Here is a 21,965-nt window from a genome sequence, read left to right as displayed (position 1 = left end):
TCATGAGCTGGAATTGGAATTTAGGTCAAGGGCCAGTGCTATAGAAAAGACACTAGGGTTCGAAGCCGACAGCCAAGAAAGAATTCTTGAGACATCTTTGGTGCAAAAGGTGATTTTATTAAAGCAGAAAGAGCTGCACTGGGTCATGAGGAGTGGCCCATTTTATATTTTCAAGTTGGGAGAGGGTTAGGGATAGCCTAAGTCTCTAAGGAATTTTGGAAGCAAGGTTTCCAGGACCTGGAGGGGGCTAGCTATTGTTGGGAAGTCATTTATTACCCTCTAATAGAACTTCAGTCATGAGACCCTTCAGATGTTTATCAGTGGGCCATATGCTTGGGGGATGATTATTAACATGTATCTGGGGTGGGGTGTTAGAGATAAAAGAAGTTTCCAAAGGAATTTTTATATGTTTAAGTAGACTTACAGGATCTTTGGGGCTGGGGTGGGGGAGGGGTGGTGCGGTGTCTGAGGTAGGATTGTCTTTGCTCTCAGCAAAGTATTAATTTACATCGAGGCAGTTGAGTCCCTAGAGGAATGTCACTCTGCCTGTTTTGGACCTGTCAATGGGCTGTAGGTAGTAGGGAAATTTAATAATTTTTCTTCTGCCTTTGTTTCCCACATCAGTCAGGATGGGAAAATGTGGGTACCTAGATGGTGACCAAGTCAGCGCTTGGTTTGGGCCAGGGTCAGGATTTAGCTGTGGCTGTGAGCAGCGATGGGGACTCAGGCTCTGTCCAAGTTTTCTTCAGGGTTCAGTAAGAGTCCCAAGTCTGGAATAGGGCTTAGTATATGCCCAGAGTCAAGGATCAGGGCTCAGTCAGAGTCCAGGGCACCTGCCTAGTCTTGTCTTTCTCCAGGGACAGACAGAGTGGGCAGTTAGCTCTGGACTCCTTTCTGCCTAGAGTTCCATCATCCACATGGATGAGCAGCACCTGCCCAAACCCTCTCCTCCTTTCCGTCGCCCTTCCTGGGTCACTCCCTGAGGCCCCGGCCTGGCTCAGTGTCTGGTGCCCAGGGGACCAGAGTGGGGGTAGGGGCTATGTGCCCAGGGCTCTGTGCCTGACCCAGGAAGGCACCTTGCGTAAGTCTTTCTGATGCAACTGGCTGCTGGCTGGACACTTCAGTACCCACTCCTACTCCTCAAGCTTTTCCCAGAAACAGGAGGGCTGGGTAGTGGCCAGAATCAAACACACGTAATCCCTTTCCTTCCCTTTTTTTCCTGGGCCCCCAATAGCTTCAGGACCAGCAGGAGGCAGGCAGGCAGGGATCTGATGACTCAGCAACATCTCCAGTATTGGGAGCAGGAGGATCTAGGGTTTCCCCCTCCTCCCAGAGGGAAGGCAAGGGAGAGAATCAGGATCCCTGGAAGTTGGCAGAGCCCCACCTCCAACACACAAAGCCGTAATTATGTGGCTGAGCCCAGAGGACTGGTGGCTGCCCAAGGTCACCCAACTGTCGGTGGCAACGTCAGAACTGGAAACAGCTTTCCTCCTGCTGTCTCTGGCTCCTCCTGCTACAGGTGGGGGAGAGGATCCCTCGCCCTTGAGGAGGGTGTGGGACTTCCCCAGGAACTTCCTATCAGTCTAGTGGAGGATTCTGGAACAGCCAATGACATGGGCTTTGGAACTACACATGCCTGAGTGCAAACCCCTTGGGCTTGCTGTGTGATCCTGGGCAGGTTTCTTCTCCTCTCTGACACCTGATTTTCTGATGGGTGAAAAGAGCATGAAATTCACCCTTAGCTCACAGGGTTGTGGTCAGGGTTGCATGAGGAAGCAGCTGAAAGAAACGGCCCAGACCTGCCATATGGGGGATGCTCAGGAAATGTGCCCTTACCTCTCCAGCCTCGGCTCTCAAAGCATCAGTATTGCGGGCAAGGGGGTGGGGGAGGGGGAAGGGTTGAGAGGATCCCCTGATCCTGTCTGGAGGCTCTACTAGGTCAATTCCATTTTATAGATGAAGGCTCTGGGTCTCAGAGCAGCTACATGACTTGCCCAGTGTCCCACAGCCAGTATAGGCCAAGGAGGTGGCACAAAGCTATAGACAAAGACCACCCAGGTTCTGAGCCAGACTGGCGGCTTTCTAATCTCACTGTCCCCATTTACTCCCTAGGCCAGTGATGTCACTCTCTGAACTCAGGTTCCCTCATCTGTCTCCAGGTGTGAAAACAGGACCCTGGTGGGGACGTCTGGGGGTGCAGTAACATGATAGAAGGGAAGCACCTACATGGGGCCATGCTCCATCCAGGGGCAAAGAGACACATTCCCACACTCGGTGGACGGAGCTGGATCACCCAGCAGGACTGCGACTGCCACTGGGCCACTACTGGGCTGATGTGCCCGGCACTGGTCTCCTTGCCTTTCCCCAAGAGGAGCCCAAGCTGAGGGCTTCAACTCTCGAATCACCCACTGTCATTCCCAGATCCACTGGCCCAAATCTGTTTACCCGTTTGTACCAGTAGTTCTGTAGTTTTTCTTTCAATCAGCTCATTTTTAAAAACATAGGGAAATTTAGTTAAAATGGAAAAGTTAAATCACTGACTTAAAATAGAAAGCCATCATTTTCCATAAAGAGGAAGTGACCCTAAAATTGAATGCAAGGAGGTGCCTGGGTGGCTCAGTCCATTGACTGACTCTTGATTTTGGCTCAGCTCATGATCTTGGGGTCCTGAGATGGATCCTCATATTGGGCTCTACGTGGAGCATGGAGCCTACTGGAGATGCTCTCCCTCCCTCTCTGTCCCTCCCCCTGCTCTCTCTCTCTGAAACAAACAAACAAACAAACAAATAAATAAACAAACAAAAATAATTGAATGCAATAACAGCAAAACAAGATTCTTTTTTCTTTTTTTAAAGATTTTATTTATTTATTTGACAGTGATCACAAGTAGTCAGGGAGGCAGGCAGGGAGAGAGAGAAGGAAGCAGCTCTCTCCGGAGTAGATCCCAGGACCCTGGGATCATGACTGGAGCTGAAGGCAGAGGCTTTAACCCACTGAGCCACCCAGGCGCCCCCAAAACAAGATTCTTAGATTCTAGTTAAATCCTATCACTTGCCGAAGGCTCTGACCCTGCTCTCTCTCCCTTAACAAGCGAGGTGTTAAAGATATAGAAGCTGGGGCACCTAGGTTGAGTGCCCCTTGTTTTCAGCTCAGGTGGAGATCTCAGGGTCCTGATCTCGGGGTTGTGAGATTCAGCCCCGCATTAGGCTCCCGGATCACCATGGAGTCTGCTTGGGACTCTCTCTCTCCCTTTCTCTCTGCCCCTCCTCCCACCCTCAAATAAATAAATACATCTTTTTTTTTTAAGATTTTATTTATTTATTTGACAGAGAGAGAGATCACAAGTAGACAGAGAGGCAGGCAGAGAGAGAGAGAGGGAAGCAGGCTCCCTGCTGAGCAGAGAGACCGATGCGGGACTCAATCCCAGGACCCTGAGATCATGACCTGAGCTGAAGGCAGCAGCTTAACCCACTGAGCCACCCAGGCGTCCCATAATAAATAAATACATCTTAAAAAAAAAAAAAAAAGACATAGGAGCTGTTAAATGAGACTTTTTCTCAGTAACTGGAAGACCAGGAAGAAAATCAGAAGGAAATACCTGTATCATAATCTGATGCAACGTTAATAGTCTTGAGACCCTAATACTACCTGGCCTCCTACCACTGGTGTACATTGTATATTTTGGAAAACACTGACTTACTCCAACTCTTTGTTCCTATTTTACAGGGAAGAACAGTAGGGCTCCCAAAGGGGAGATGACCTGCCCACCATCTCACAGGACCCATGGCTTTAGCCAGACCAGGAATCCAACCACAGTTCCTTCCAAGGCGTTGTTCAACTTCTGTTGGGGAAGAGGATCCCTCGCCCTTGGCAGGGGTGGGGGTGGGTGAAGAACTTATACAGATGAAGGACATGAGTGGTGGAATCTCAGGCGTGTAGCAGGTACCAGCCAGGCCAGGTGCAAAGGAAGGAGGCAAGCAGCTGCTTCCAACCCCCATGCCTCTCCTCCCTCAGAGCACAGCCTGAGTCTCTTCCTGTGGTGCTGAGGGCCGGCAGAACCCCAGCCCATAGAAACGCAGCCTGTTGGGCTCAGAAACCAGGGTACTGCCATGTCTAAGCCTGGAGAGAAGGAAATTCATAAAAGCCAAATTCTCTCTCCAGGAAAGTGCACATTTTTGTATTCAATTGGGGAGGGGAGTTGGTCACCATTTCTTTTCTTACTTTTTAACAAATATTTATGTAGCATTTATATTCCAGGCACTTCACAATATGAAGTCATTGGATCCTCACGACAAACCAATGAACTAGGTATTATTATTATCTCCATTTTACAGAGGAGGAAACTAAGGTGCAGAGAGCTTGAGGAATTTACCGGAAATTTCATCACTGGGAAGTGGTAAGATTTGAACCCAGGAACTGTGATTTGACTCGACGATGCCTTAATGCATTTAATCCTTAGGACTACAATGCAAGGAAGGGTATAATTAATCCCATTTTATAGATGCATAAAACTGAAGCTCAAGGCTATTCCACATCTATGCTATAAACCCAACATGTCCTTCACTTTTTTGCTACCCTCCCTGGGTTGCGTGCCGGGAATTCTTGGCCTAGGGCTGTGCTATTCAATTTGGTAACCATTTACTACATGAAGTTATGGAGCATTTAAAATATGGTAGTGTGACTAAGAAACTGAATTTTTCATGTGACTGAACTTTTAATTTTAAATCAGGTGAAATGTTTTGTCCGTTAAACAAATTTAATTGTTTCGGTGGAACAACATTTCACTTCAAGCACTGACAGTTTAGCTCCCGTGCTGAATTCTTTCTGAACTAAGTATAAAATACCAGATTTTGAAAACATTAGTCAGAAAAAAATTAGAATATCTCATTAATAATTTTTTTATTATTCGTTGAAATGATAGTATGCTAGATATATTGGATTAAGTAGAATACATTATTAAAATTAATTTCACCCAGGGTGCCTGGGTAGCTCAGTTGGTTGAGTGTCCCATGATTGATTTCAGATCCGGTCATGATCTCAGGGTTGTGAGATCGAGCTCCCTGTCAGGCTCCACGCTTAGCGGGGAGTCAGCCCGAGATTCTCTCTCTCCTTCTCCCTCTGCCCCTCCCCACCTTGTTTGCATGCATGCTGTGTCTCTCTCTCAAATAAATAAATACATCTTTAAAAAATTAATTTCTTTTTGTTCTTCTTTAATGCATGACTAGAAAATTTGAAACTACATGTGCGACTTGTATTTTATGTTCTGTTGGTCTAGAGAACTGGGATTTGACACCCTCAACTGTGACAAAGCCCACTCCCAACCCCAGACAGCTATACCCTAGGTACAGTTCCAGAAGCCACATCCACCAGTCCAGGTGAAGGCAGCTGCGTTGCAAAAGTTGTAAAATGTCCCTGGACGGTGTGACCACCAGAGTTAGCTGCCCCAGCAAATCTCAAATCTGCTTCATACTACAAGCTGGGTGCTCCTGGGTAAGCCCTTTACTTTCACTCATCTGTAGAATAGAGGTCATAGTGCCTTTCTCATGGCTCCTTCAGTGCCTCAGGACCTTTGCACTTACTTTTCCTGTGTCCCTCAGATCTTTGCACGTCTCACCTGTCTCTTCCTTGAGATCTTAGTGTAAACATCACCTTCTGGATAAGCCCTCATGAAAATAGACACTCTTCGGTCATATCTGATACAGGACAAATCTATCCTATTCAAATCGATCCTATCTCTTTATTCAAGAAAATACATGACATTAGTTTTTTTTTTTAAGATTTTATTTATTTACTTGACAGAGATCACAAGTAGGCAGAGAGACAGACAGAGAGAGGGGGAAGCAGGCTCCCCGCTGAGCAGAGAGCCCGACATGGGGCTGGATCCCAGGATCCTGGGATCATGACCTGAGCCAAAGGCAGAGGCTTTAACCTTTAACTGAGTCCCCCAGGCACCCCATGACATCAGTTTTAAATGATCTTGGTTATTGATTTTATATTTTTTATAATGGTCTGTCTTCCCACTGATTTATGAGACCTGAGAGGGCAGGGATGGGTCAATCTTGTCACTGCCGAGTCCCCAGCATTCAGAACATGGTCTGACACAGCATGAACCAAGTTAGGAATGTCTGAGCAAACCCAGCACAGTGCTGATTTCATAGAGAAGTTCAGAAAACAACCAACCCCCCCTTTCTTTGTCCCTTATCGCTGTGGGATTTTCCACTTGAGTCTAGATGTCCTGGTGTAGAAAATGAGTTCATTAGTCCCTCCCTGGCAGGGGAGTCTCCAGGGCTAAATGAGATCCCAGAATACCTTGGTGAGCCCTGAAGGTCCTGAACACAGGTGAGCTGGTCCCTGGGGCTCCAGAACCTGAGAAACAAAGGTAACCACCTATGGTTCATCCAACCTCTGCCTGAAGGAGTTATTTTTGGACCCTGGTGCCTTCAGACAGGAAGACCTAAAAGGGATTTCCCAGGAAAGTGCCAGACCCCTAGGGCTGCATAGGGATGCTTCACCAAATAGCAAGTGGCCCCAGGGCCTCCTAGGCTTGGGGTAAAATCCCCGTTTTGGGTGCCTTCCCCTCTCCGAGCCTCCTATCTATTTACTGAGCACTTAGGATGTCCACATAGTTCTAAGCCTTTTGTCCCAGCAAACCTCTTACAAAGTGAGACTCCTATAAGCCCATTTTACAGAGCAGGGCCAAAGCTCCAGGAGGCTTTGAAGTAGCTTTCCTGACGTTGCCCAGTGCGTCTGTGCAAAGGTGGGAGGCTGCACTGCCTCTATCCAATGAACGCTTTGAAGTCTGCCCGACCTCAGGCCTCCCCAGGCGACCACACTAGCTCTTTGGCGCTGGAGTCAGCTCCTAAGTCTCCAGTCTTTGCAGAGCTCCTGGGCTGCTTTCCCAGTGCTGGGCCTCAGGCTACCCCTTAGTAGGACTGGTGAACGGAGCTTCCTGATAGCCCAGGGTCCTCCTAAAGTTCATAAGGCAACGGTTTGTAAACAGTAAAGCACCCGGAAACTGTCACTGTTTGCTCTTTTTCTCCTCTGCATCCTCGGAGAGAAGGATGTTCTTCCATTTCACGTACGGGGAAACTGAGGCTCAGAAAAGTAAACTGCTCTTCCCAAGGTGATCGGGAGAGCCAGTAGGGGGTGTCTGCGCGGGGCAGGTGGGGGAGGAGGTGGAGCCCAGACACCGCAGGAGGACCCGCGAGGCGAGAGGGGCGGGGCGGGGCGCGCTGGGGCGGTGACCCCAGGGGCGGAGCCCGGGGGATGGTGCAATCCCCGGCCCGAGCGCATCAGGCGGTGGCCGATTAGCACAGGTTTGCATCACCCCGGCCGGGGCCGGAGCCTGCGCTGGCGCCTGGAGACACTCGCCGCGGAAGCGCCGGCGGCTCCACACGTGTCCGGCTGCCGGGGGCCGAGGTCCCGAGCTCGGAGCTCGGTCGCTTCGCAGCGGGCTCCCGGCCACGTGGGAGTGCCCCGGCGACTCCGGATCCTGCCGCACGCCCCGGGCAAGGTATCCAGCGGGGCCCGAGAGGGGCTGGGGCCGGGAGCCGGCGGGTGGGAGGGTGAGTCCTGGCGAAGGTGGCGGAGGTATCCGAGGGGTGGAGGGAGGCGGGGACAGAGGTGTGGGAGTGTCGCCCCAAGCTGTGAGTGTGGGGCGGGGGACGCGTGTGTGCGAGGGGCCTGTCTGCGGTGGGGGGGACTCTGTAGGGTCTGTGTCGCTGTAGGCTGAGCCTGCGGGCGTGGGGGGGGGGTGTGTGTGTCGGCAGGCGGTGCGAGCTGTGGGGAGCGCTGCGTACTTGGTGGCAGGTGTCGGCCGAGCGGGGGATACGGCTGGGGCCGAGCTGGGGTGCCCCGGGGGCGGGTTCGGGGCGAGTGGAAGCGAGGATGCCCCGCGCGAGGTGCGGGCCCCGGGAGCGCACGGAGCGCCGGGCGCAGGTGTGCACCTGGCGCTGTGGCTGCAGGTCGCAGGTTGTACTGTGCGCGCGTGTGTTTTGTCCCTGCGGACCCTGGGGTGTGCGGGGCGGGGGCCCACGCCCGCCCCTTCTCGCAGCCCTGGGGCCGAGCCTCCTTCCCTTGCTTCTTCCCCTCCCGCCGCTCGGTTTCCGCTGAATCCTCAGCCTCCAGGCACCCTCCGCCCGGCGCTTCCGCTCCCACCGGAGGAGCCTGGCTGGGGGAGGCGGGGCAAAGCCGCGGAGGGCGATGGGGCACGTGTCAGACCGTGCCAGTGACCTTACTGTTATCAGTCATGCAGTGAGGTGCGTGATCGTTGGGACAGCAATGTGTGTGGGTGCCTGGCACACTTGCCCACGGAGGATGAAGTGTGTGTCACTTGATGAAGGCCGTGCCCCTCTCTGCCCTTGAGGTTGGTGTCTCAGCTAGCTGGCTGGGACAAACTAGGGTTTTGAGGGGTGTGTGCGCACCTGTCTGCTCTGGTTTCTGTGAGTGTGTGTTTAGTATGACCTGCCTGTTCCCCCAGAGGTGTTGGGAAAGGGCGAGAAGTAGATATGAGGGGCTATCTCCAACCTATGGCGGAGATTCTCCTCCCAGCAGTGTGGCCTACGCAGTCCCTTGCTCAGTTAGTCCACCTGCGGCTGGAGCTTATCCCGGGCCTTACCAGCCTCTGAGGCATGGATACAAAAGTAGCCTGGAGTGCTGCCATGGCCGGGGGAGAGCCACCCCAGGGACAGTCCCCAGAAGAGCACTGCAGCACCTTCGGCCGTGAATAGTAGTAGCAATGGACCGCCGGTGGTGACCATTTTCGGACCCCATCCCCCGCAACAGGGTCACTCTGAATTATTTGTGTTTTCATTTCATCGTTGTAAAAATTCTATGGGCTTGGAATGCTGCTCCCACTTGACAGATGAGGGCCTGAGACTGGGGGAGACTGCAGGACTTGCCCAGGGCTTCCCAGCCAGGAAAGGTGTGAGCCAGGACTAGAACCCAGGCATATCTGTCTACATCCACCTTCTCTTGCATCCTTGCCGCACTGGGATTATGGCCTTTCATTCAGTGTGGGGGTCTCCCTCCTGAGGCAGCCCATGTTGAACCAGCCCCCTGCTGCTGGCTATTTGGGGGTGTTTACGGCCTTTTGCTATTAGATACAAGGCTCTCCTGAACAGCCCTTCATGTGTTTAAGATTTTGGCGAGCATTTTAATGGGAGGAAAAATTCCCAGAAGTGCGACACCCAGTTAAGGGTAAGTACATTTGTCAGTTCAGTGCAGACTGCCAAGTCCCCCTCTGTAAGAGCAAGGGAAGAAGGGGGGGCCACTGAACAGCCTCCCTTAGTGCTTTTTCCCCTTCTTTGTAGATGCGAGCCACCCCCCTGGCAGCTCCTGCGGGCGCCCCCTCCAGGAGAAAGCGGTTGGAGTTGGACAATGACCTAGACAAAGAGAGTCCCACCCGCAAACAAGCTCGAAGGGGACCCCAGCCCCCGCTGCCTCCCTGCCTGCTGCCTCTGAGCCCACCCACTGCTCCAGCCCGGGCCCTCGCTGTGACCACTGCCTCCCGGCTTGGGCCCTATGTCCTGCTGGAGCCCGAGGAAGGCGGCCGGGCCTACCGTGCCCTGCACTGCCCCACTGGCACTGAGTACACCTGCAAGGTAGGTCTTCTGGGGCACTCCCTGCCCCACCCCCCTCCTCTTTGCTCTAGAGGATTGTCAGGGAGGAGGCGTCCTTTGGGTTACTTTGTTCCTGTGTTTATTGGGGAAGCAGCCAGTGAGCCCCCAGCCCTGTGTCAGGCCTGGCCTGGGCTGAGACCAGAGGGCTAAACCTGACATGCCCAGCCCTGGGGAATGCACAGTATAGGCCCATAGTATGATACATACCAGAGGGGAGGAGTTTAGGCGCTGTGGGAGCACAGAGTGGGAGCCTCCAGTGTGTTCAAGGGGGATATCAGAAAAGGCTGAGCAGAAGTTAGCCAGGAAGAAGTGGGAGAATGGAGATGCAGGCAGGGGAGGCAGTGGTGCAGGGGCCTAGAGGAGCAGGAACAAGCGAGCCACCAGGGAGTTCAAAGGACTTCACCATGGCCAGAGTGGAGAGGGGCAGGAGATGAGGGCTGCCGGCCACCAGTTGTGAAAGCATAAGAAAGGAGCTCACACTGGGCTGGGGTGGGGGTGAGGGGGTGGGGGGGGCACTGAAGATATTTGCACATGGGAAGGGTAAGGTCGGGTAGACATCAGAACTCCTTCCCAGGAGGGAAGGACCTGGAGGTCATTGGGCCTAGCCTGTGACCATTTCACAGATGGGAAGACTGGGGTCAAGAAGGAAGGGCCGAGCACGAAAACTCATTGTATTGGGCCTGGCTCCTAGGGTGAAGGCCAGGGTTCTTGGCAGAAATCAGGAAATGGGCAGGGTCAGGCCCATGGGACATTGGCAGGTTGTAGCCTAAAAAGACAGAGGTGAAGAACTACAATAATAGGTAGTCACTGTGCACTGGGTACTACGTTGATGGCTTAGTGTGTGTAATCTCTTCCAGTCTTCACACAGTCTGTGAGGTAGTTACTATTGTTGGCCCATTTTTCAGATAGGGGATACTGAGGCTCATAAAACTGTGGTCACAAAGCCAGGGGGTGTCAAAGGTGAGACTGAGCCCAGGGCTGTGGCCCCATGCTAGGACACGGGTTTCAGACACAGCAGGGTGGCTTTGCTCCTGGTGGGCAGGGCAAGGAAGATACAGGAGACCCAGCTACACAGGAGACTGGAAGAAGAGGGCCCGAGTTCCTTTAGTAATGCACAGAGAAGCAGGTGGACCAAAGCCTCCTCCTGGGAGCAGTGGCAACTGGCTCCTGCTGGGTGGGAGGGGTGCAGTGGGCAGGGGGGTAGAGGCAGACCTATGGACCAGCCATCGGCTTTACCTGGGCTCTGGGCTGCCCCCTGCAGGTCCCCAGTGCTCTGCCCCAGGTGCTCTAAGGAATCCCTGAACTCTGGCTCCTTTTCCTGCAACATTACAGGTTTTCTTCTGTTCCTGCTGGGGAGGGGAATCCATGACCAAAGCAGGCTCAAGCCGGAAGCACCGTGCTTTCTCATAGACCCAGTTACTCAGAAACATTTAGGGGGGTCTCCTGGCACATGCTTATCCCCATGCTAGCGGGAGCCTTGGGGCTGCCCCGCCATTTCCACATAGCCTTCTCTGCTCAGTGCGTAGAAGGATCGCCGTCCTGTCTGTAGATAATCACCTATTCATTCATTCATTCATTCATTCAACAAACGTTCACTGAGCACCCTACACACCGTGCACCGGGCTGTGGTTCCAAGATAGAGTTCTGCTGTCATCAGGCTGATGCTCTAGTGGAGGACATGGACAGGAAACAAGGGAATAAGTAAAATACAGCACAAGGGAAGGCTGATCCTGGGCCAGGTGATCGTAAGTGCTTTGGAGGAAAAGCCAGGAGCTGAGAGAGAGGGGGACGAGGACTGTGGGGGAGCAGGTGATTTTAGTCCAGGAAGGACTCTCCAAGGAGATGACATGTGAGCAGTGACTTGTGTGAGCTGGGGGAGCCGGCCCTGTGGGTAGCGAGGCAAGAGCATCCAGGAAGCAGGACAGGCAATGCAGATGTACAGAGGCAGGAACGTGCTTGCCCTGACTTAAAAAAAAAAAAGTAGTCTCTGTTTTTTGGATTCTTTCTTCCATGCCTGCCACCCAACTGTGTGTTGTTTTAAGACATGCTTACATGTTTTTTCATGAATTAAATATGTATGTGCTTTATTGGTTTATTTTCTGTGTGGCAGAACATAACAGGGGAAGGGTTAAAGGCAGACTGAGTGAGTCTTCCAGCGCTGCCTCTGTTCGGCTGTACTGGCTCCAACAAGTGCCCTTGCTTCTCTGAACAGCAGTCTGAACCAGCAGGAAAACAGAACACAGCTTTTGGGGCTGCCGCAGGGCTCCCATCTGATGTCCATACAGCCCCTAGCACATTTTCTGACAACCTCGCCACTTGCACTGCTGCCCCTCATCCCTCCCTGCTCCAGCTGAACTGATCTGGGGCGGGTTTTTTCTCGAGCAATTCAAGCTTTCTTGCCTTTGCACCGCCCCTGTCCCCCACCTGGAAAGCTTACCCCATGGGCATCTCTGAATCATTCAGGTCACTTCCCCAGTATCGCGTTTAGACCTTTTTCAACTAGGTGCCCCCTTCCTTTTTTTTTTTTTTTTTTTAAGATTTTATTTATTTGACAGAGAGAGAGAGGGAGAGTGGGAACACAAGCAGGGGGCGTAGGAGAGGGAGAATCAGACTTCCTGCTGAGCAGGGAACCCTACATGCAGCTTCATTCCAGGACGCTGGGATTATGACCTGGGCCAAAGGCGGGTGTCCAGCGACCAAGGCGGGGGGCGGGTTGGGGGTTGCTTGCTGCTGGAGCATCCAGTCCAGGGCCTAGCACACAGTACTGCCTAAACGCTTGGCTCTGACTGTTTCTCAGGCCAGCTGGCACCCCCCACCCCGACCCCCGTTGGCACCTGTGCTCATGCCAAGCCCCCCCCCCCCCCACAGGTGTACCCGGTCCGCGAGGCCACCGCGGTTCTGGAACCCTACTGGCGGCTGCCCCCGCGAGGACACGTGGCCCGGCCCACCGACGTCCTGGCAGGCCCCCGCCACTTGTACACCTTCTTCCGGCGGTCCCACGGGGACATGCACAGCCTGGTGCGTCGCCGCCGCCGCCTCCCGGAGCCCGAAGCCGCCGCGCTCTTCCGCCAGATGGCCGCCGCCCTGGCACACTGTCACCAGCACGGGCTGGTCCTGCGCGATCTCAAGCTGCGGCGCTTTGTCTTCACCGACCACGAGAGGTGAGTGTGGTTCCGGAGACCCTCCTCACGGACATACCTAAGAGATGGGCCATGATGGGGAAAGTGAGGCCCACGAAGTCAAAGAAACTTACACAAAGAAATGGAGAAGCCTCGACTGGCTCCTCTGTCTGGTTCCCGGGAAAAGCTTGGCTTTTGAAATGAAAAGCCCCCTGGGCTGCGGCACTGTGTCTGTGACAGTCATAACAGACAACGGTGATGAAGAGCTTGGCTGCGCTGTCTGACTCCGTGGGGCGCTTACAAAGATGAGGTGGGCACTGTTCTTGTTCCCATAAGCAGGGGGAGGAAACAGGCCCAGAGAAGTCAAGTTACCCCCAAGATTCCACAGTGAAATGGATAGTACAGCTGAGACTGAATCCAGATGTGACCCTGAGCTTGAGAGGCAGGAGGCCTGGCTGCCCATAGCTGCTGACTCTGGGTGACTCGGGGTCTCTGGACCTCAGTTTTCCCACTGGTGGGGGAAAGGACTGGACTGTGAAGCCAGGGCCACAGACAACAAGCCACAAGGGGCCCTGAGGTTCCTCACATGGGAACTTTCCTGTGAAATGGAATCCGTGATCTTGGAGGGAGGGAGGGAGCAGAGGGGGGCCTGGCATGCTTTCCCCTCCTCCAGCCTTCTGGGGGGTGAGCAGGGTGTGCCAGGGAGCACGGCAAGCCGGTAAGGTCCACATGAATAGCTATCAGGGGCATGGATTACGTGGCAAGATTTGTGTGTGTGTGTGTGTGTGTGTGTGTGTGTGTGTGTGTGTGTGTGTTGGGGGAAGGAGGGCGACCTCATTGCACATTTTGTTTTATTTATTTTTTTAAATAATCTGTACACCCAACATGGGGAATCAAACTCCTGACCCCAAGATCAAGAGTCGCATGCTGTTCCAACTGAGCCAGCCAGGTGGCCACCTCCCACTGCACATCTTTTTTTTTTTTTTTTTTTTATATTTTTGTTCTTTTTTTTAAGATTTTTTATTTATTTATTTGACAGATAGAGATCACAAGTAGGCAGAAGTAGGCAGAGAGGCAGGCAGAGAGAGAGGAGGAGGCAGGCTCCCTGCTGAGCAGAGAGCCTGATGCGGGACTCGATCCCAGGAGCCTGGGATCATGACCTGGGCGAAGGCAGAGGCTTAACCCACTGAGCCACCCAGGCGCCCTCCCACTGCACATCTTAAACTTTTTGAAATACTTTTAGAAAAATTAGCACCTGGGTAGCTCAGTGGGTTAAGCTCTGCCTTCAGCTCAGGTCATGATCTTGGAGTCCTGGGATCAAGCCCCACATTGGGATCTCTGCTCAGCAGGGAGCCTGCTTCCTGCTCTCTCTCTGCCTGCCTCTCTGCCTACATGTGATCTCTCTCTCTTTCTCTCTGTCAAATAAATAAATAAATAATCTTATGGGGCGCCTGGGTGGCTCAGTGGGTTAAGCCTCTGCCTTCAGCTCAGGTCATGATCTCAGGATCCTGGGATCGAGCCCCACATCAGCTCTCTCCTCAGTGGGAAGCCTGCTTCCCCCTCACTCTCTGCCTGCCTCTCTGCCTACTTGTGGTTTCTCTCCGTCAAATAAATAAATAAAATCTTAAAAAAAAAATCTCTCTCCTTCTCTCGCTTTCTCTCTCTCTCTCTCCTTCCCTCTCTCTTTCTTTCACAAAACAAAACACCAAAAAACTAAAAAATTAATCTTGGTCCAGTACTATTCACTAAACCATGGATTGATTCTGATTTCACTAGCTTCCCACTAATACCAGTTTTCTCGCCAGGATCCAATCTAGGACCCTGGCCAATATTCAGTTGTCCTGTCTCCTTAGTCTCCTCCAGTCTGAAACCCTCCCTTAGTCTTTCCTTGTTCTCCTTGACTTTGATACTTTGGGAGAGTACCAGTTAGTTATTTTAGACATTGCCCCTCAACTTGGATGTGATGGATGTTTTTCTCATGGTGAGACTGATGTTGTGCATTTTGGGCAACCGTATCATCAGGAAGGCTGTCTGGGTGACTCAGTCAGTTGGGTGTCTGACTCTTGGTTTTGGCTCGGGTCCTGATCTTGGGGTCTTGAGATGGAGCCCTGCGTGGAGCCCCAGGTAGGACTCTGCACGCAGTGCTGAGTCTGCTTGAGATTCTCCCTCCCTCTCTCCCAACTCACACACGCATGTGCACCCTCTGTCTCTCAAATAAATAAATAAAATTAAAAAAAAAAAAAGAGTATCACAGGAATGATAGGCTCTTCTCAGCACACCGTGCGTGTCAGGAGACACGTGATGTTAACCCCAGTTATTTGGTTAAGATGGTGTCTGCCAAGTTTCTCCACTGTATGGTTCCTAATTTACCCTTTCTAGTTAATAAATACCTTGGGTTGGGGGGGAGGGCAGCACCTGGGTGGCTCAGTCGGTTAAGCCTCCAACTCTTGATTTCTGCTCAGGTCATGATCTCAGGGTGATGAGATTGAACCCCGTGTCAGGCTCCGCATTCAGCAAGGTGTCTGCTTCTCTCCCCCTCCCGTGCCCCTCTCCCTGTTAGTGCTCTTTCTAAAACAAAAATAAAATAAAGTCTTTAAACGCACATACATATATATGTACTTCGAGGCTATGCGTGTAAATACGGTTTCTCCTCAAACTTGCCTGAGCATTTTCGTTGGGCCTTTGCCTTGCCCCTAGCAGTTCCTATTGTGATGCTGACCTCAGAGTCATTTTCTAGTTCCTTCTCTCCTTCTACATTTTATATGAAAATGAACATGCCTTTAGTAAGAAGTAGAATATAAGTTTTATGACTTTTAAGCTAATACACAGCTTCAAATAATTTTTAAAAAGATTTTATATATTTTATATATATAAATGTTATATATATATAATATATATAAATATATATATATATTTATAAATATATATATTTATATAAATATATAATAAATATTTATATATATATATATTATATATATATAAATATATAATAAATATTTATATATATATTTATATATATATATATATTTATATATATATGTTATATATATGACAGAGAGAGATTACAAGTAGGCAGAGAGGCAGGCAGAGAGAGAGGAAAGGAAGCAGGCTCCCTGCTGAGCAGAGAGCCCTATGCGGAGCTCAATCCCAGGACCCAGGGATCATGACCCGAGCCGAAGGCAGAGGCTTTAACCCACCGAGCCACCCAGGTGCCCCTTCAAATAATTTTTTACCTAGGCTGAGTAGCATCACCCGCAGACCTCCCAAGGTGAGAAAGTGCTTCCTTGTCTTTTTAAAGCCGTTTGAGAAGCACACGTTGTAGAATGTTTGTGGAAGAGGGCTGATGGAGACAGACCCGGCTTCGAATCTTGGTTTCTTCTTACTACCTGCTCTTTGGCCTTGAGCAATGGCTTTACCTGCCTGAGCCTTGATTTTTTTCAAATGCCAGCAGGCAGCCAGGAAGTGGTGTCATAGGATAATCTTAATAGCAGTGGTAATAAAAAAAAAAATGGCATTGGTAACAGAATGGTTATACTTGAGTAACATAGAATGTTCTCTGGGAATTGTTTAAGGTGGAAGTTGCAAATGGCGGGCTACACACACTTTTTTTTCTTTGCACCACATACATGTTCATTTGTTTTTAATTGAAATTGGTTGCCAACATTTCAAAAATTGGGTTTTTTCATTAACATGATTTCTGGCTTCTCTTGGGGAAAAACGGGAACACGGGGCCCCCTTGGGAGTATTGAGTGGTTCATAGCAGCGGCTCTGGGTGGGTGAGAGCCAGGGTTCACATTTCCAGCCCCGTGCCCTGTGGCTCTAAATGGCGTCTTCCTCACAGGTTGTGTGAGGATGAAATGAGATGGACCAGGTAATGAGCTTAGTTAGCTCTGGATCAGGTTCCCCATGAACATTCCAGAACATTGACGGTAATGTTAGTGGTGCCCTTTTTAGACAGGGTTTGTGCTGAGGTGTTTGGCTTGGTCCCCACTTCTGATTTCTGTCACTTTATTACCTGCCTGGACCCTAAGTTTGCCTCTGGTTTAAGAGAGGCTTGGTGCCCTCGGACCCCTCAGCCACTTCCCCAAGGGACTGTTGGGAAGTGTGCTCTTCTCAGAATCCTAGTTCACACTCAATTGCTCTGTGGCCTTGAGAAATGACTCAATATCTCTGAGCCTGGGCCTCCTCGTGTGTAAAATGCCATCAACCAACCAGTCTCACAGGACGGGCTCAAGTCTGCCAAATGCCGGCAGGCTCTCAGGAAGTGGGTGCCATTAAGGGTGAGAGTGTGTGGGGGTGGCCTGGGGTTCCCCACGGGAGCTGACCCCACTGTCTCTCTCCCCCTGCCACAGGACAAAGCTGGTGCTGGAGAACCTGGAGGACGCCTGTGTGCTGACCGGGCCCGACGACTCCCTATGGGACAAGCACGCATGCCCGGCCTACGTGGGACCGGAGATCCTCAGCTCCAGGGCCTGCTACTCGGGCAAGGCTGCCGACGTGTGGAGCCTGGGCGTGGCGCTCTTCACCATGCTGGCTGGCCACTACCCCTTCCAGGACTCAGAGCCTGTCCTGCTCTTTGGCAAGATCCGCCGTGGTGCCTTTGCCCTGCCGCAGGGCCTCTCGGCTGCTGCCCGCTGCCTGGTCCGCTGCCTCCTTCGACGGGAGCCGGCGGAGCGGCTCACCGCCACGGGCATCCTGCTGCACCCCTGGCTGCGGGAGAACGCGATCCCCTCAGCTCCATCCAGATCCCGCCTCTGGGAGGCTGACCAGGTGGTCCCCGAAGGGCCGGGGTTGGAGGAGGCTGAGGAAGAGGAGGGAGGAGGAGAAGTGGGTCTGTATGGCTAGGTAGCCTTGGACTCTCAGCCGCAAACATTGGACCGAGTTTGGGGTGTCTCCAAGCTCTCTCCTGCCTTTTTTGCACTGAGCCAAACCTTAGTGCCTTCTGGAAGAGAGAAGGGAAGAGGCGTGTGTGGACTGTGCTGTACGCACACCTGTGTGTTTCCTCGCACCTGCGCACACAGGCCCGTGCATTTAACACATCCTTCTTGGGAGTTCACTGTGTGCCACGCCCTGTTCTGGGTGCTGGGGACACAGCAGTGAACGAAAGGCAAACTCTTGCTCCCAGAGCTCCCCACACTTCTCCACGCCCGCAGGTCAGTGTCCACACGGGGCCCTCTCCTTACAGGTGTCAGCACCCACTTGAGCTGGTGCCTAGGCCCTTCTGACCTGGGACAGTCCCTCTCACAAATTGCTGTGCCAAAGGCTTCAGGCCTCTCCCTCACAACTCAGGACTCCAGAGCCCAGGCCGGGGTGGGATCTGTGCTCCCAGCAGCTCTGCCTTCTCCATCCAGGCCTGAGCCCAGGATTCAGGCTGGAGGCTCACTAGCTCAAACTGGGAGGCTGGTCCTCATCTAACTCAAGGAGTGCTTTGGAATGAGGGTCCACGGCTGTCCACCTCTGGCCGAGCACCAGAGTTTGGGGTTAGAGGAGGCAGGGTCTTCCTCCTGGCAAGTCTCAAGCCAGGGTTTTGGAACAACACTATGGGTTTTGAATGCCATAAGAATATATTTTTACCTTTTGCCTAATAAAGGAGTTATGAGTTATTTTAATGTCTCCTGGGACATTTGTTTGAGCCTCTCCTCCCCATCTCTTACCAGTGTTCCTTGCCCTGTGGCGAGGCCGGAGGCTTGTGGTTTGTGAGAACAGATTTCCTGCAGCCCAGTGGGTTTTGCGCACGCCCTCTGTTCCTTCTGGAGGCACTGGCGTCTCTGTTAGGGTATTTTTTGGCTGCAAGTAACTGAAACCCTGGGCAGAGGGGAAAGAAGGAAATTTCACACAAAGCAAAAAGTCAAGAGGGGCTGGCTGATTCAGCTCTCAGAGCTGTCAGCAAGGACTGGCCCCCCCGGGCTCATTCTCTCTCTGCTGTTGTCCCTGGTGACTATGGACACAATGGCCACAGCTGTCCTGTGACCAGAGAAAGCAGGAGGGGGGGTGTGTGACATTGTAGCCCCGGAGGACTCAGTCCTCTGGAGTCAGGCTGCCTGGAATTAAGTCCACTCACTCGCTGACCCTCAAGTGTCTTAACTGCTCTGTTGTATACCTTGGCTTACCCTTCTGTAGAATGAGGGCAACAGTGCCCACCAACTCACGAGAGCTGAGTGAGTTATTTCCTGAAAAGCACTTAAACCCTCAATAAAGGTTAACTGTTACTATCACCCCCAGAACTCTTTCTTGGGATGGGGAAAACTTTTCCCAGAAGCCCTCCTAGCAGACATTTGCACAGATGTCCTTGGCCAGGGCTGAGTCACGTGTCCTTTCTTGACCAATCACCAGCAGGGAAATGAGGGTACCAGAATTAACCAGGAGTGGGTACAGCCTCCCTGAGGCTCCTGCTCCGTGTGGGAGGGGGAGCATCACCTCAGCAAAACCAAATTCTGGGAGGAGGTAATGGGAGAAAGCACGAGGAGAACCGAGGTGTGCCGGTTAAGGTGATGGCTGGCTGCAGACAGGTGAGGGAGACCGTCCAAGATCATCCAGCTACCAGCCTGCAAATGGACAGATCAGTCAGGCTGGCCGAGACCAGAGAACTTGCCACAGGTTTGTGAACTAAATAAAGAGATCTTTGTTTTAAGCCACTGAGTTTTAGGGTATTTTGTTACACAACAAAAGCTAACTGATAGACGGACAAGTCAGCTTCCTCTCTCTGCAGCCAGGATTGCCGTGGACAGGGCCCCAAGCTTGCTTCTTTCCCCTCCCGGCTTCCAAAGAACAGTTGGAACCATGCACATGAACAGTCCCAGTTCCCTCACTGAGTGTCCTCTCTGGTACCAGTGGAGTGAGGGGAAGGGACACAAACTCATATAAAATGGGGGTGCCCAGTGGTACAAGTTAGTACTGTACTAACTTATTATCTACATTACATGGTGGGACTTGAATTCTCACGCAATCCTTATAGGTGAATTCGCTTGTCATCTCACAGCTAGGAAAAATGTGGTTTAGATTAGAGAGCAGAAGACTCAGCCAAGACCACACACCAGAGAAAAAGACTCACCCAGTTTTGCCTTGAAGCAGGAACTTTTTAAAAAACATTTTATTTATTTATTTGAGAGCGAGAGTGAGAGAGCACGAGCAGAAGGATAGGGAGAGAAGGAGAAACAGACTCCCCACTGAGCAGGGAGCCCAATGCAGGGCCTTATCCCAGGACTCTGAGATCGTGACCTGAGCCTAAGGCAGACAATTAACTGACTGAGTCACCCAGGGACCCCCGAAGCAGGAACATATGCCAATGTGGCTCAGAGGCAGCCGCATGAAAACTGGCACAGAAAAATGCAAAATCCACTCTCACCAAGTAATGCATGTGGCCACACCCGGATGCAGTCGGTGAGGACTTTCATGTTCCGTTTATATACATATAATGATCATTGTTAATGTTTTACAATATCAACTGGGATACATGTATATTACTGCAAGTGAGGGACTATAGGAAAATTTTTTTTAAAAATTTTATTTATTTATTTGACACAGAGAGAGATCACAAGTAGGCAGAGAGGCAGGCAGAGTGGGAGGAGGGTGGGGCGAGGGGGAAAAGCAGGCTCCCTGCTGAGCAGAGAGCCTGATGGAGAGCTGGATCCCAGGACCCTGAGATCATGACCTGAGCCAGGCAGAGGCTTAACCCAGTTAAGCCACTGAGCCACCCAGACGCCGGGGACCATTAGAAATTTAATTGGGGGGGTGCCTGGGTGGCTCAGTGGATTAAGCCGCTGCCTTCGGCTCAGGTCATGATCTCAGGGTCCTGGGATCGAGCCCCGCATCGGGCTCTCTGCTCCGCAGGGAGCCTGCTTCCTCCTCTCTCTCTGCCTCTCTGCCTGCCTTTCTGCCTACTTGTGATCTCTCTCTGTCAAATAAATAAATAAAATCTTAAAAAAAAAAGAAGAAATTTAATTGGGGTTTTTCTCTATAACTGGGAGCTAAACACAAAAGATAATATTGTGGCCTGCCCTATTATTATTCGCTTTCGCAATTCAACCACTACTATGAACGGAGGCTATAGGCCAGGCATGGAGCCAGATTGGACGCAAACGCGGTCCCTCCGCTCAAGGACTCAGCCTAATAGAGAAGCCAGATGTTAAACAGGTAAGCACCCATTAAGAAGCTAATAACCAGGGGCTCAGTTGGTTAAGTGGCTACACTCCCCTCAGGTCAGGATCTTGGTCGGGCTCCCTGCTCAGCAGGGGGTCTGCTTCTCCCTCTCTCTCTGTCCCCCTCTCCCATGCTCGGTCTCTCCATGAAATAAATAAAATCTTGAAAAAAGAGAGAGAGAGAGAAACTAATTACCTCTGTGGTAAGTTCTTTGTTGCTAAGGTGGGAATCATCAAATATTCCAGGTGCTCCCCTACCAGCCCCCCAAGTCACGTGATCAGTTCCGACCAATGAATAGTGTGTGTGTGTAACCCTTCTAGGCTGAGGCCATTGAGTTGCTGGTGAACTTACCCCTCTCTCGCAGGCATCTTGAGGACACAGTTCCCCTCGCTACAAGATAGAGGAGGAGGACCGCCAGATTCACACTGGATTATACTGAGCAAGACACGAAGCTTCCTGGGTGATGTCTTTGTGAGTCAGGGTGTGTCTGTTGGGCCGTTAGGTTTAATGACCGTGATTAAGGAAAATTTGCCCCAGAGGAGGGGAAGAAATTTCTGTCGGTCAGGAGCTAGGCTGCAGCAGTCTTTGCTGCATTACCAACAGAAAAACTCAGTGGTCCCTGCTTCTGTGGGTCAGCAGTGTAGGCTGGGCTCCAGCTGGGCTGGCTCACTCACAGTGGGGCGGCCAGCCCCCACTAGAAGGGCGCCCGGGCTCACTCCCAGCAGTGTGTCCTGCTCTGTCATTCTGTCAGTCAGCAGGCTCCAAGGAGGCAGGGCTAGGTGGCTGCCCTCTGTTCCACCAGGTCTCTCTCCAGCAGGCTTAGCCGCAGCCCGCTCACCTGGTGGTCTTGGGTTTCAGAAAGCAGCAAGAGAGGACAGATGCGAATGCGGAGCTATGCTGGTGTCACACCCGCAAAAGTCCCATTGGCCAAAGCCTGTCACACAGCCAGATTTGGGAGGTGGGAAAAAAGATTCTCCCTCTGGATGAGAGGAGCTGAAAATGATTTATGGTTTTTTAAAAAAAGTTTTTATTTATTTGATAGAGATTACAAGTAGACAGAGAGGCAGGCAGAGAGAGAGGGAAGCAG

At 51.8% G+C, this 21,965-nt stretch overlaps 1 protein-coding gene across 2 annotated transcripts; it reads left to right on the top strand.

Moving 5' to 3' along the window:
• Positions 1-7,307: 7,307 nt before the first annotated feature.
• On the top strand, positions 7,308-19,025 carry TRIB3 (tribbles pseudokinase 3). 2 transcript variants are annotated; one of them, XM_045980182.1, is made up of 4 exons: positions 7,308-7,565; positions 9,312-9,602; positions 12,489-12,781; positions 17,092-19,025. In XM_045980182.1, the coding sequence occupies exons 2-4, from the start codon at positions 9,312-9,314 to the stop codon at positions 17,582-17,584; spliced, it is 1,077 nt and encodes a 358-aa protein (XP_045836138.1). In that variant the 5' UTR covers positions 7,308-7,565; the 3' UTR covers positions 17,585-19,025. The 2 variants fall into 2 exon arrangements, with proteins under 2 accessions (XP_045836138.1, XP_045836137.1); XM_045980181.1 differs by having other exon boundaries at positions 7,308-7,513; positions 17,092-19,019.
• The last annotated feature ends 2,940 nt before the right edge of the window (positions 19,026-21,965 follow it).

The sequence above is a fragment of the Meles meles genome, chromosome 16, assembly GCF_922984935.1.
Source record: "Meles meles chromosome 16, mMelMel3.1 paternal haplotype, whole genome shotgun sequence".
Classification (NCBI taxonomy): Eukaryota; Metazoa; Chordata; class Mammalia; order Carnivora; family Mustelidae; genus Meles; species Meles meles.
Note: the sequence above shows the minus strand (reverse complement) of the source record. Positions and strands in the feature narration are given on the sequence as shown.

What these genes read in the sequence shown, in the direction of transcription:
- TRIB3 (XM_045980182.1), top strand. Translation starts at nt 9,312, where the DNA reads ATGCGAGCCACCCCCCTGGCAGCTCCTGCGGGCGCCCCCTCCAGGAGA. An exon ending in GCACTGAGTACACCTGCAAG is followed by an intron (nt 9,603 to 12,488) that starts GTAGGTCTTCTG and finishes CCCCCCCCACAG; the next exon opens with GTGTACCCGGTCCGCGAGGC. An exon ending in GTCTTCACCGACCACGAGAG is followed by an intron (nt 12,782 to 17,091) that starts GTGAGTGTGGTT and finishes CCCCTGCCACAG; the next exon opens with GACAAAGCTGGTGCTGGAGA.